Below are 12,758 nucleotides of genomic sequence, written 5' to 3'. Positions count from 1 at the left end.
TTTTCACTTTCTCTTGTATAGATTTGCATATTTTTTTAGTATTCTTGAAATTAACAATGCATTTTCTCAATTTGTACTTTGGCCAAAGTGAATCTGCAAGGATTTAGGTGATGAAATATTTAATAGCATTTTATTCCATTCATTTACCATGGTTTGACTCTTTAAGATATTTCACAGGTTAGTTATAATGCAGCAGGTGTTTTATCACACATTGCAAGTGGTGGAGTCGAAACTTGGACTATAAAAAAACCCACAAGAGCTGAAGTCTTGGAGAGAATGGTTGCAGCCATTGAAAGATGGGATTTGAAGTCGAAGAGAAACATTAATTACAGGTTTGTCAATGTACAATAGAGCTTTATGACTGTTTACAGTTATTTTAATGTTAAATTTGTGTGTTAAGAGTATGTACGTTTAAAATGTTAAGTAAATAATATGCTGTAAGATAGTGACAATAATTAGACAAAAAATACTTTATTTTATGAAAATTTACTTTTGCAAGCATATTCAAGAGAAGAATTGTAAAACATCTTGAAAAAATATATATACAAGATGATGTATCATAAAAATGAGAGGAAAAATATGTGAATATTTAACTACTTAAGAAGTGGAATACATTGTTTTCATTTAGAACATAATCTTTTGAATATCTGATGCTTTATATATATGTGAATATTCACCAAATCTGATTTTGGATAGGTGTTTAATTTTTCATTTATAATTTTGCTATTGAGGTCAAAATCATTTAACAAGTTTGATTATTGTTATATTATTAGATTACTAAACTAAATCATTCATATATAAGCTATGAAACGAGACTTACGACCTGTACAACAGAAAATAATTTGGAGTTATTTTGAACTTCTGAAGGACCACCAATTCAACAGCCAGATTAAGAATATTTCACAATCTAGCAGAGCTGGAATAAAACTTTTAGAATACTGTGCAGTATTGAGTCTTACGATAGGGAAGGCAAGACTTATAATTAACTTCATACCGCGTCTTAAACCTTGAGAAGATGGTATAGGCTTACTGTATTGAAAATATTTAGTAATCTATGTAAATAATATGTTTATGCTTTGGCAGGTCCTTTGAGCCAATTTTGAGGCTTCTGGAAGTTTACCACACACCACAGTGTCAGCATTGGGCAGCGTGGGCACTTGCAAATCTGACAAGAGTTTACCGTAAGTATGAAACACTCACTCATATGCATTTTTTCCGAAACCAGTATGCCTCTAAACTAAAGCATTTTATTATAATCATGGTTGCTATTCAATTGTTGTAAGTTGCATTTACTAAGGAGAGTAGGAGAGATGAAAAAAGATAGTTGAGTGATCAGTCCTCAATCAAAATACGCACCCTTATTTTTTAAAACAGTAGAGTTGCCAAGCTAGTCTCTCTTTCTAGACTATTTACACACTTGGTTAGTGAACTAATTGCAATGACCCTTTATTCAAGATAGTTATCTTGTTGATTGATGTTATATGTATCCTACTGACTTTTTAACTCTTATTTTCTCCTTCAGGAATGTTGGTGATTATTTCATTTTGTTTGATAAACTTTATAGATGCCTTCTCTATTGAATATTGATATACAAAATTCATGAGCATAACAAAAGAAGTACAATACATACATACATATACCAAGGCACTTCCCCCAATTTTGGGGGGTAGCCGACATCAAACAAATGAAACAAAAAAGGGGACGTCTCCTCTCTACGTTCCTCCCAGCCTGACAATAAGTAATATAAATTTGTTTTGGCCAGCCCATTTGAGGGTCAGGTACTCTGACTTGGTTAAATGATAATAATAATGAAGACAATTAACATTTTACCTCTCTTTAACCCTTTTACCCCCAGGCTATTTGGAAATTTCCAACCCTTAACCCCCAGGGGGTTATTTTTTTCCCAGCACATTTTGCAGTATATTTTTTTAAATTGCTCTAATAGCCTTAATTTTTGTCATAGAGAGGTCAGGTTGGTCTCATTCTCTTGGAAAATGCCTGAATTTTCTCAAAAACTTATCAAAAATATGAAAAAAAAATTTTTATAGCATTTTTTTGCAAGGACGTACCGGTACGTCCATGGGGGTAAAGGGATGGCTTTTGTGAAACGTACCAGTATGTCCTTTGGGGGTAAAAGGGTTAAGATAAAGTTAAATCAGCCATTTCTTGCATGATTATGGTACATTTTGATATATTGTTTGAAATAGAATCAAGGCCCTCAAATGTCACAAGAAGGATGAAATGTGTTATAAACATGATGTAAATACTGTGTTATGCGTTGCTGAAAGGTTACCATGGATAAGCACCAATCATTATGTTTCAAATGAGTTAATTAATCCACATGAGGGTCCTGTTTGATCATCTGCTCTGATGTGGTTGTTATATTGTCTAGTTTTTTGCTCACAGAAGGTTGTTATCCCAGGGTAGGGAGCATGAAGGATTGATTAATAGGAGTTGGGTTTTTGGTACTGTATTCCATCAGTCCTCTTTGGGTCCATCTATCATAATTCAGGCTTAACCCTTTTACCCCCAAAGGACGTACTGGTACGTTTCACAAAAGCCATCCCTTTACCCCCATGTACGTACCGGTAAGTCCTTGCAAAGAAATACTATAAAAAAATTTTTTTATATATTTTTGATAATTTTTTGAGAAAATTCAGGCATTTTCCAAGAGAATGAGACCAATCTGACCTCTCTCTGACAAAAATTAAGGCTGTTAGAGCAATTAAAAAAATATATACTGCAAAATGTGCTGGGAAAAAAATAACCCCCTGGGGGTTAAGGATTGGAAATTTCCAAATAGCCTGGGGGTAAGATTGTCTTATTATGGCTAGGTTATAGTAAAAGAAATAAAGTAGCGCCTTTATGAATTTACCACACATCTTACAAAGTGGTTGAATTCTGTTTCTCCTTTTAATTACCCTGGTGTAAGCTTCTGACTATTTTTTTTTTATCTAGTTGTGACCAAATGAAATACTCAGTGATTGCCTTAGTGTTATAACCAACATGGCTGGTCCTGAATTTCCGACTTTACATCATCCTGCTCTAGTGTCTTGGGGATTAATACTAAGAAGGGTATCCTTGGCTTGATTTGTTATGGGATAATCATACCCAAATAAGAGCTTTAGCTCAGAGAATTAATCCTTCAGATGAAAATTAATACGATATTGCTTCAAAACAAACCTTGTCTGATACAACTGGGGAATGTAAATGATGGACTATCTCAAATGAGATTATACCCTGCATTTATGTATTCATTAAGGTAGATTGTATAGGTTATCTATTTACCTTTCCATCTAAAGTAATTATGAATCTTTAATCTAACCTTGATACTTACGGTAGTGTGAACCCAATTTTTTTTCACCACTGCCGATCATTGATTCTTAGTTGTCTGTTAAAGTTTATAAGTTAGCTTAAAGGAGGTCTTTTTAAATAGATAATTGGTAACTTTATTATTCCATTACTCCACTGTTCTCACACTTTGCATTGGACACTTTGTACTGTATTTGTGTATGGGTGCACAAGGATACCAGCTAATTGCTTGATTTTATTACTATTATCACTTCCTTAGAATGAAAGTGTCCAGGATTCCTTTTTTCAGCAAACAGAAACAGCTAATTATGAATCATGGTTTTCCATGAAAAATTTATTGTTTTAGCAATTTATAGATTCCCGGTAATTTAGATTTAAGGAATTTTTGGTTTAGGAATTGATGAACCAATCCAGTCTTACTCTAACTAGATTTTATAAATGATTATGGTTTTAGCAATACAGTACAGTAATACCTTGGTTTATGTGTAACTTTTTTGTTTTGTTTCATTTGTTGATGTCGGCTACCCCCCAAAATTGGGGGAAGTGCCTTGGTATATGTATGTATGTATGTATGAGTAACTCGTAATACAAGCAAATCGGTATACATGCATTTTATCAGTTTTTGAGAAAAAAAATCCCCCCCCCATATATGCATTTTTTTTAACAAGTCCTGTACAAATGAGACTATCCAGCAATGCCCAGATTTTCTCTGGTGTAATGAAATACTGTCTGCAAATCTCAAATTGATATGCTTTAAATGTTTAATATAAGTTGAGATATGTTTATGAATAATGTACTATATACAGTAATCCCTCGCCATATCGCAGATCAGCTATCGCTCCCTCAGTATGTGGCAGAATTAGAAATATATATTTAAATTTATATTGCAGAGTCCTCTTTATATTGTCTATAAGTTTTTTTTTATTCATATTCTATTATTTTTTGTTGAAAATAGTAATTTTTATGCTTATAATAATGAAAAAAAATATACTGTAGCTTTCTGTATACACTTGTGGATTTTCAGCTATGGGGAGGCGCCTTAGAGCGTAACACTGGTGATAGCCAAGGGATTGATGTACAGTTTTAACTTATATGTCTATGCAATCGGTTAAAGAAAAAAAATAATCGAGAATAGGTCCTTGGTAACATCTGTTTTTATATAATTTTCTTATAAAGGAGGGTACAGACAAAAGCCAATAGGTATTAAATTTGGCAGGAATAAACCTTCTCCCTCAGATTATTCTGGGAAAATTGAATCTCCTTAGCAGATCAGTTCTGAGGGAAAAGTCATTTTCTTCCAGATGAATTGTCTCTACGTCTGTTGGTATGTCTATGAATTTAGAAATGTGGAGGTCGACCGAACTTAGACATGTTTGCAACATCACAAAATGAAAAATATAGAAATATTTTGTTCACTAGTTCCTGAACTCAGATCCCTTAGCATGTAAGATAGATTTGCTGTTAGAAGATAGGTCAAGTCTGGATTGTTCCATTTCCTCTGCTCTCCATGATTCGACAGATGGTGATAAAGTTCAAAACTTTTACAATAGCAGAATGAAGCTGGTTGTCCTTTTCTGGCCACAAATGGATTGATTCACACATCTGTAGCCTTTGTTATCTTAGTGTTCGAGAAGGTTGCCTTACAAACCAATCTTCTCAGACGACTAGTTTCTTAGCAGATTCATCCAAACCCATTTGTGCTACATATAGCCACATGGAGACTGACCACTGTATTCTCAGAAACAAAGGGTTTTCTTGACCCTCTAGATTGTCTACCATATGTTTGAAAAACATACTCTGTAGCTAAGACACTAGAATGTTTATTTTGGTTGTAAATTTAGAATTGTATCAATGACTAGAACTAATTTGGATGATAATGTTAAATTTTTACATTTCCTTCTTATATTGAAAGAAACTTTTAATTTCAGACATTAAGAGATGTAGATTCATCTTTAATTGTTTACTAAAACATTTAGGATTAGATCTATCCATTTCAGTTATTTTACTGGATGTGTTCAGGGCTTTTAGTATTGAAAGACCTCTAGTAATCAGGATTTTTTACTTTTGATGTGGTTTTGAACCTTTGGAATATCTTTTGATCAAAGCTAAAACACTCCTTTTTCTGTTGGGCACTGGCTTCAGTGAACTACAACCTCTATCTTCTGTGGAAGGCTTTAGTGAACATAATGATATCTATTTTACCTACTTCCAGAGCTGAACATTTAATTTAGGACTGATAATTTGCCATAATTCTTTCAAATCCCCCTTTTGGAAAAGAATATGAGCATTTCTTCTGAAAATATATTTCCTTGTCTTGTGAGGGCTGCTGAGTATTATTTAGAATCATAAACATTAAATGTAGTGATCCTAATTTGTTTTGGAGATTAGAATCCAAATTATCCTCTGTCCTAAAATGCAGTCTTTTCTTGTTTGGTCAATGAAGCTCGCAAAGAATCAACCGAAGTCTAATGAGAGGTTGAATGTTAGAGTATATGATATTAAAACTGCAGGTATATTCTTTATTTTTTTGCAGAAATCTTTCTTGTGGAAAAGTAATGGGCAGGCGTACCAAATCAATTTCACTAAACTTTATTGTGAGAATCTGGGTTTGTTAATCAAGATTGCTTGGCTTGGCTTTAGGCTCTATAGTGGCTGCTGGTAATGTGGCCTAATAACATTTTTGGAATTAGTTGATTCATATCTTTCTTAATTCAAAGAAGGCTAATCTTTAGTTACCAAAAATACTATTATCCACAAGTCCTCTTAAAAAAGATAAGTTTGTTTTCCCCCAAAGTCACATTAAACCAAATTCAAAATCATTTTTCCCCAAAGTCATATTAAACCAAAACTTGAATTTCCCCCCACATTCTCCACTCCAAAACCAAAATATCAATATCCATTTCCTCCCCAAATCACATAAAAAAAAGTAAAATCCATTTTCCCCAAGACACATCAAACCAAAGTCAAATTTCTTTCTTCCAAAATACATTAAACCAAAACATAAATTTCCCCCAACACTCTCCACTCCAAAACCCAAAATATTAATATCCATTTCTTCAGCAACATTCATATATCTGCATCCCAGCATCTGAAGAGAAAGAGATAGTCTCGTATTTCAAAGTGTATTTTGAGAGGGTATGTTACATATAATCTAAACTACTTGTGAGTCTAGAATGTTTATTAGTCTTATTATTTGAAAACAATGAATGACCTATCCCTTGCCTTCACTGATGACCCACCTCCATCAGTGTGTGAGAATCACCAATGTGACCATAAGTGGAATTTCATAAAATGAACAGAATTTCCATAATGAAATGTATTTTAATACTCAATGTTCATATATGGGCCCACCCTCCTCCCCACTGACTTTTAGTGTTATGAGGATAGGGAATAGTTTCGACTTTGAGGTTGAAAATATAAAGGATTTGTGGCTTGTACAAGCCATTGGTAGTTGCCATTAACTGCTAAATTTAGATTGTCTCATTACTACACTAGTGACATAAGTTTGTAGAATGGAAAGAAAAGGAGGTAAATGTAGATAAAATAAAGCTTCCAGAGAGAAACATTATGAACATCACATGAGTGTAGAAATAGAAAAAAAAAATTATTTAAAAAATTCAATACTTCTTGAAATGCCTGACTTCTCTCTCAGACAGTGAGATGAAGTTACAATTAGAGGAGGTAATAGAATGTCATTCAGAGTTGTATCAAATAAAGATATATTTCTAAAAATATTCACTTCAAAACACCACTAAATACCTTGGCAGTTACATATCAACCTGGAAATGAAATTCTGTATTATTAATGCTATTTAACCTTAAAGCTGGAAGAGTAATCAATTGCATAAAAGTGTGTTACATCTCACAGACAAATATATCAACCTGGAAATGAAGTTGTAATATTAATGCTATTTAACCTTAAAGCTGGAAGAGTAATCAACTGCATAAAAGTGTGTTATAGGTCACAGACAAATGTATTTGAATAAAAGAAGCATTAGGTGTGTACTTAAAAATAGATCTGGATTAATATTGAATTGTTTTAATATAATGTTGAAATAATGTCTTATGTATAGTTAGTGACTTTTTTTTATATGTTTTGCTGTGCTGATTTATTCATATTCTATTTGCAGCTGATAAATACTGTTCATTAGTGGAAGAAGAGGGTGGCATCCAGTTGCTGGAGGCTCTCTTGCAGTCATCAAAGCCGTACAAGAGAATCCAGAGCCTAGCGAGAATTGTTATTTTCCAGTGCCAATATTATAAGGTATTGTAATTTTTCTTAATATGCTCATCATATAGTTTGGCTTTTGGCTTTTCCTTTTCCCCAGTGCAGATAGTAAATTATTCTTTGTAGAGTACCTCCAGTCATGAGCCTTTTTAGATTCAGCCTTTTTCTTGCTCCTGAACTTGGTTTCGCTTCAAATTTTACCTTGCATTTGAGAATGAGTCAGTCCTTTGGGCAATCTTGTATGAAAGTTGAAAACTATGTTACATAGTTTCTTCATTAAACTTCTGTAAAAATGGATTAATAACAAATACCCCTCAACCATCCTCATTCCCAATTTTTTTTATGGGTGTTGAGTAAAGATTACTCATTCTTAGTAATCTTTAAGCAATTTCTTTTTGCCTTACTATCTGGAACCTTTTGTTTGTTCTGACTTACATTGGTTATTGCTCAGAGATTACGAACAAAAATTTTCTTAATTACAACTAGTTGTTAACCTGAAATCGATGGTGCTCAGTTATTTTTTATTTGGTTTTGTTATTCATATAAGTGTGTTGTAAGTTTGATTATAATAGTAATTCTGGTAGTCATGGTATTTTTATACATCATACTGAAATGCTTTATATTAGTCCTTACTTTCTTGATGTTTTTGCAATTGGCAAATTCCAGTTTGGTATTTCAACACTTCCAGGAAATTTTTAAGCCTTTGTTTCAGATATCTATTAGTGAATTTTGCACAAGTTAAAGGACAACTGTATTTAATCCTGAAGGTTTTGAATGACTAGGGAGAGTTATTTGTCATCTTTATCATCATTGTATTTTTATGTCTGGTTGAGTTAACTACATTGTCATCAGATTTGGTTTTAGTTAGGTATTAGATTTTCTTTTACAATTTTCACATGATATCTTGCAGTGTTCAGGTCTTAGGCCATGCTCTTAGGGGTCTTCCAAGTGGTTTTCTTGTTACTTCCATCTCTCCTAATTTTGCAAACAAGTACTTCGCATCCCGTCTCAATCTTTGAAGCTCCTGTAATCTTTCAAAAGTTTTAAAAGTCTGAGAAAAAAAATTTAGTTAGAAAAAAATTACTTCATCCTTTGAATTACTGGTTTATAAATAACAATATCCCCTTAAGGTACTATTTTAGTAATACATTTTGGCCTTTGTTTCAGGAAAATGGATCACTTGATGACATGGAGCTTGACACGGAGTGTTAGCACAGTACTTACACGGCTCAACCAAAGTATTTATGTTTATAAGTCAGCAGTAAATGTTGTCGGTTGGGATTTGTGACTTAGTCTGTTGTATTTATTTTATGAATTGCTGTGGATTTATATTACCAGTTTTTTTTCTGCTCTCATTTAGTTGATTATTTTCATCTTGGATGTATTTTATGTGAGGAACTGAATTCTATTTCATTCGTTTTAACTGTTGCCACGGTGTCATCACTGAGTTACCTCCCCAACTTGTTATAAGGTAAGGGTAATTTCTCTTTTGTAATGTTTTGATAATCTTGAGCAGCTTAAAGTAAGATGTGATCATTGCGCAAAGTTCTGCAAGTTCAAAAAGTTATGCAAAAAAATTAGTCTTCTCTCAAATGAGTATTCATATAGAAACATATCCTGGAGCATTATCAATTAAACGATGGTTTTCTATTCTGGGAGAATATTTGGAAATGCATTTGCGGAGAGTATCCAGAAGTTTTGAATAATGTGTAAAAGTTTGTGACATTTTCATTTTCTCAGAGCTCCACCCAAAATTTATTTATAGGTTTGTTATTTTGTTTTGAGTGAAAAAAATAGTCTAGGGGTGTTCTGGTGATTATAGGCACTAGCACAACCTCATCTTCACTTTGATTGTGAAAGGAGATATGCAAATTTGAGTTTTCTGCCAGGAGAAAATATATTGCTGGAACTGAACTCATGCTCTCTGGTTCATAACCTTCTCACACATTATTTGAGCAGTTTGTAGAGCATGTAGTCTAGCCTTCTGTACCAAGTGTGACTGCTTCAATTATATACAGAATATAAAGAAAGGATTTTGGAATTTGCCTTTTTATTGTTAGTATACTGTATATTCCTACATTTCTCAGTACAGTTTTTAAGGTGAAATATCCTCATAGATATGATCAAGTATCATATATTTCATTCTATCTTATATCGAGAGACCAGCTTCTGCAAACATGCATATTAGAACTAGTTTGAGTCTTTATTGCAAATTCACTCAAAAAGAAATGCCGTTCACTGTCCACTTGTACAATAACTGCTTAAACTTGTGATGCCATGAATTAATAACGGTTGAATATAGTTTTTTCTCTATACAGTAGAGTTATATACGGACAATTTTAGTTATATACTGTATACTAAGAGGAATTTTCCAAATTGTTCTCGGGTACTTAAGCCCTCGAGGACTTTAGGTATACCCCTTGAATTCTTACTGGGAATTTAATTTCCATTGATTAATTTTTTATTATTTTTTTTCCTTCATTACTAATGTTGCTGTGATGAATAACTAGCTTGAAGCCATTCTAAATGGTGAAGAAAATTTATAAAATGGGGTCAGTGTTTATAAGTTGAAAGATGCACGATTACGTACAACACCAAATAGGAACCGTGACACCTTACCAGATATGTTATTGAAAAGTACATTTTTGGTCACTGTCACAGAAACCCCTAAGTTTATTACCTACTTATATATGCCCAAGAGAATAAATCCAGTGCCAATATCAGGTTATGGAAAGTACATTTAAATTTTTGTGTTACGATTTTATAGTAACGATGTACGGTAGTTGCAAATAAGGCCGAATGAGTTTGACATGTTAATCATATCTGATATTTTTCATTTAGATTTAGTTAGGGGTTTGTAAGATAACCTTCACCTTTCATGATACTAGAAGTGCATTTTTATATCCATAAATAATTACCTAATTTACTTGTTTCAGTAGCCTCACTTTTATAAGTCAAGTTTACCTTTAATAAAGTTTTAAAAAACTGTACAGTACGGTATATAACAATACTACAGCACAGTAATTATATGTGTATAATAGTACATGAACATTCTAAAACACATTATACATGACAATTGTAATTTCAAATCAAACCTGTTTTTGCTATATACATAGTGAAGAGGTTTTAAGATTTAAAATTCTGCCGTGCAACTGTGTGATGCGAGTATTTTGATTACATGATTAACAAATCCTTCTTTGATCTGTTATTGTATATGAATTATTTGCTATTTGCTTCTTCTTCTTTTTCTGCATCTTTTCCCACTTTGATACAGACAAAGAAGAACCAAATAAAAAAAAATAGAAATTAAGGGTAGGCTTTAAAACCTTTATTCTAAAGGAAAAGAAAGGGTGAACATAGTACAGTATACCCTCACTAATCCAGCTCATGGGGGGAACAAATTTAGGTTGGTTTGCTGTTACGCACCACAAATCCTAACCTGGAGTAACTTTTAAATTAGATAGTTCTTCATATGACCAATATACCCCATATGAAAAGTGAATATATACTTTAATCCAATAATTCATGCACAACAGGCAACCTTAATTAGGTGTGTTATTTACCTTTACCATTAATTGCAACCTACAGTTGGAAAGCTATATGCAACAACAAACTTATTTAATGTATGGCTAAGCTATGAAATTGTCATAAATTCAACCAATGCTCTATAAGAAAAAAGAATATGCAACTAACATTTGTAGGTTTGGCTGCCATAAATAATCAATTATGAATCTTCTATAATATAAATGTGCACTTCATTTTGTCATCTTTTATCAGGCTTCACATTGCACCTGTCAAATTATTATTATTTTTTTTTTCTCAAATAACGTTACACCAAGTTACAATTTTATCAACAAGATATAGTATGAGCAATTTCCTTGTTAATCACAACTGTTCAGTATGCCCATGAGTGTTACATCAGCATTATGGTGACAGGGCATTGAGGCTTTTCCCATTACAAAGAAATGTAGATTAAGGAATCAGTTATACTGAATATTGTTTTAGGATTTTTAAGGGGTTCATTTCAAATATTTTAATTACATAGTAAATACTTGAAAGTTTTTGTAACCAAAAATTTACATTAATATTTTCAGTTGAAAGAGTAATTTTACAATCCAAAATTGTGGTGTATGATCAGCAAGGGTGTAATGGATTAGCGAGGGTGTAATGTAATATATTTTCACTATTGTTATGTATTGTTTGACTATAATTTTGTCTTTTAATAGATAGCGTAGAGCATTTGTATGTTTTCATGGAGATACAATCGATTATGAAGCAAAGATGAGCAGCAGTAAGAGAGTGGAAACAGCATGTATATAGTAGAGAGAGAGATTGCCAGACTACCGCTAAATAAGTGTCCCTTTATGAGAGAACAAATTATCCACCACTCAATTCAATATAAATATAGCATCTGACAGAAAATGGAAGGGGAGATTTTCTTAATTTATTAAGATTTATAAATTTTGTACAATGAGAAGATCATGTTACGACTGAAGAATGGGTGGAGACTTGTGCTGTCGAAAAGATGGAGACAATGATTAAGATGGTCGAGATGTGTGGTGAAAAGGGATGAAGAATGTTAGGAAATGGTAGGACTAAGGCTTGTTTGTAGAAAGACTCGTGGAAAACAGAAAGATGATGACTTAACCTGATGGGACTAAGGAAGACAGAGTTTAGGATAGAAAAATGAAGAAGTCATTTCATGTATTAACTCCATTAAAGGAAGAGCTGATGTATTATTATTACTAGCCAAGCTACAACCGCGGTTAGAAGAACCGAATGCTACGAGACCAAGGGCTCCAACAAGGAAAGCAGCCTAGTGAGGGAAGTAAATAGTAAATAAAATATATATAAATAATAAATAAACAAATATAGAATATAAAACGAAAATCATGTCGACCTGTTCAACAGAATAGTATTTGCAAAAAGTTTTAACAGAAGTTTTTGATGATGCTGTTCTTACTGTTATGCTTTTCACATTTGAAGTAATTTAAATAGATATCTTTAATCACATAATTTATTATTTTTGCTTCTGGGTTTTGTTTGAATGATATATTATTTCCCTCGTTTTTGTGGATTTTATAAATGCCTCATTTTTAAACTTGACAATCTGATTTACACTTGAATGATGATGGATATGTGCTTTTGTTCATCAATGCCAAACATAGAATTTAATTTCTTGAGAAAATGTCAAAAGATATTACCTCATGCTAACTGTA

General features: G+C 32.6%; 1 protein-coding gene across 2 annotated transcripts in view; it reads left to right on the top strand.

The window, feature by feature from the left end:
* Positions 1-10,462, top strand: part of LOC137656696 (protein zer-1 homolog) — a 98,115-nt gene extending 87,653 nt beyond the window's left edge. For both annotated transcript variants that reach the window (XM_068390901.1, XM_068390900.1), the window contains exons 10-13: positions 178-332; positions 1,084-1,181; positions 7,442-7,575; positions 8,707-10,462. In XM_068390901.1, coding sequence (XP_068247002.1) covers positions 178-332; positions 1,084-1,181; positions 7,442-7,575; positions 8,707-8,751 — 432 coding nt within the window. In that variant the 3' untranslated portion in view covers positions 8,752-10,462. The remainder of the gene's footprint in view (positions 1-177; positions 333-1,083; positions 1,182-7,441; positions 7,576-8,706) is intronic.
* The last annotated feature ends 2,296 nt before the right edge of the window (positions 10,463-12,758 follow it).

The sequence above is a fragment of the Palaemon carinicauda genome, chromosome 17, assembly GCF_036898095.1.
Source record: "Palaemon carinicauda isolate YSFRI2023 chromosome 17, ASM3689809v2, whole genome shotgun sequence".
Lineage (NCBI taxonomy): Eukaryota > Metazoa > Arthropoda > Malacostraca > Decapoda > Palaemonidae > Palaemon > Palaemon carinicauda.
The sequence above is the reverse complement of the archived record's forward strand: the minus strand, read 5'-3'. Positions and strand labels throughout refer to the sequence as shown.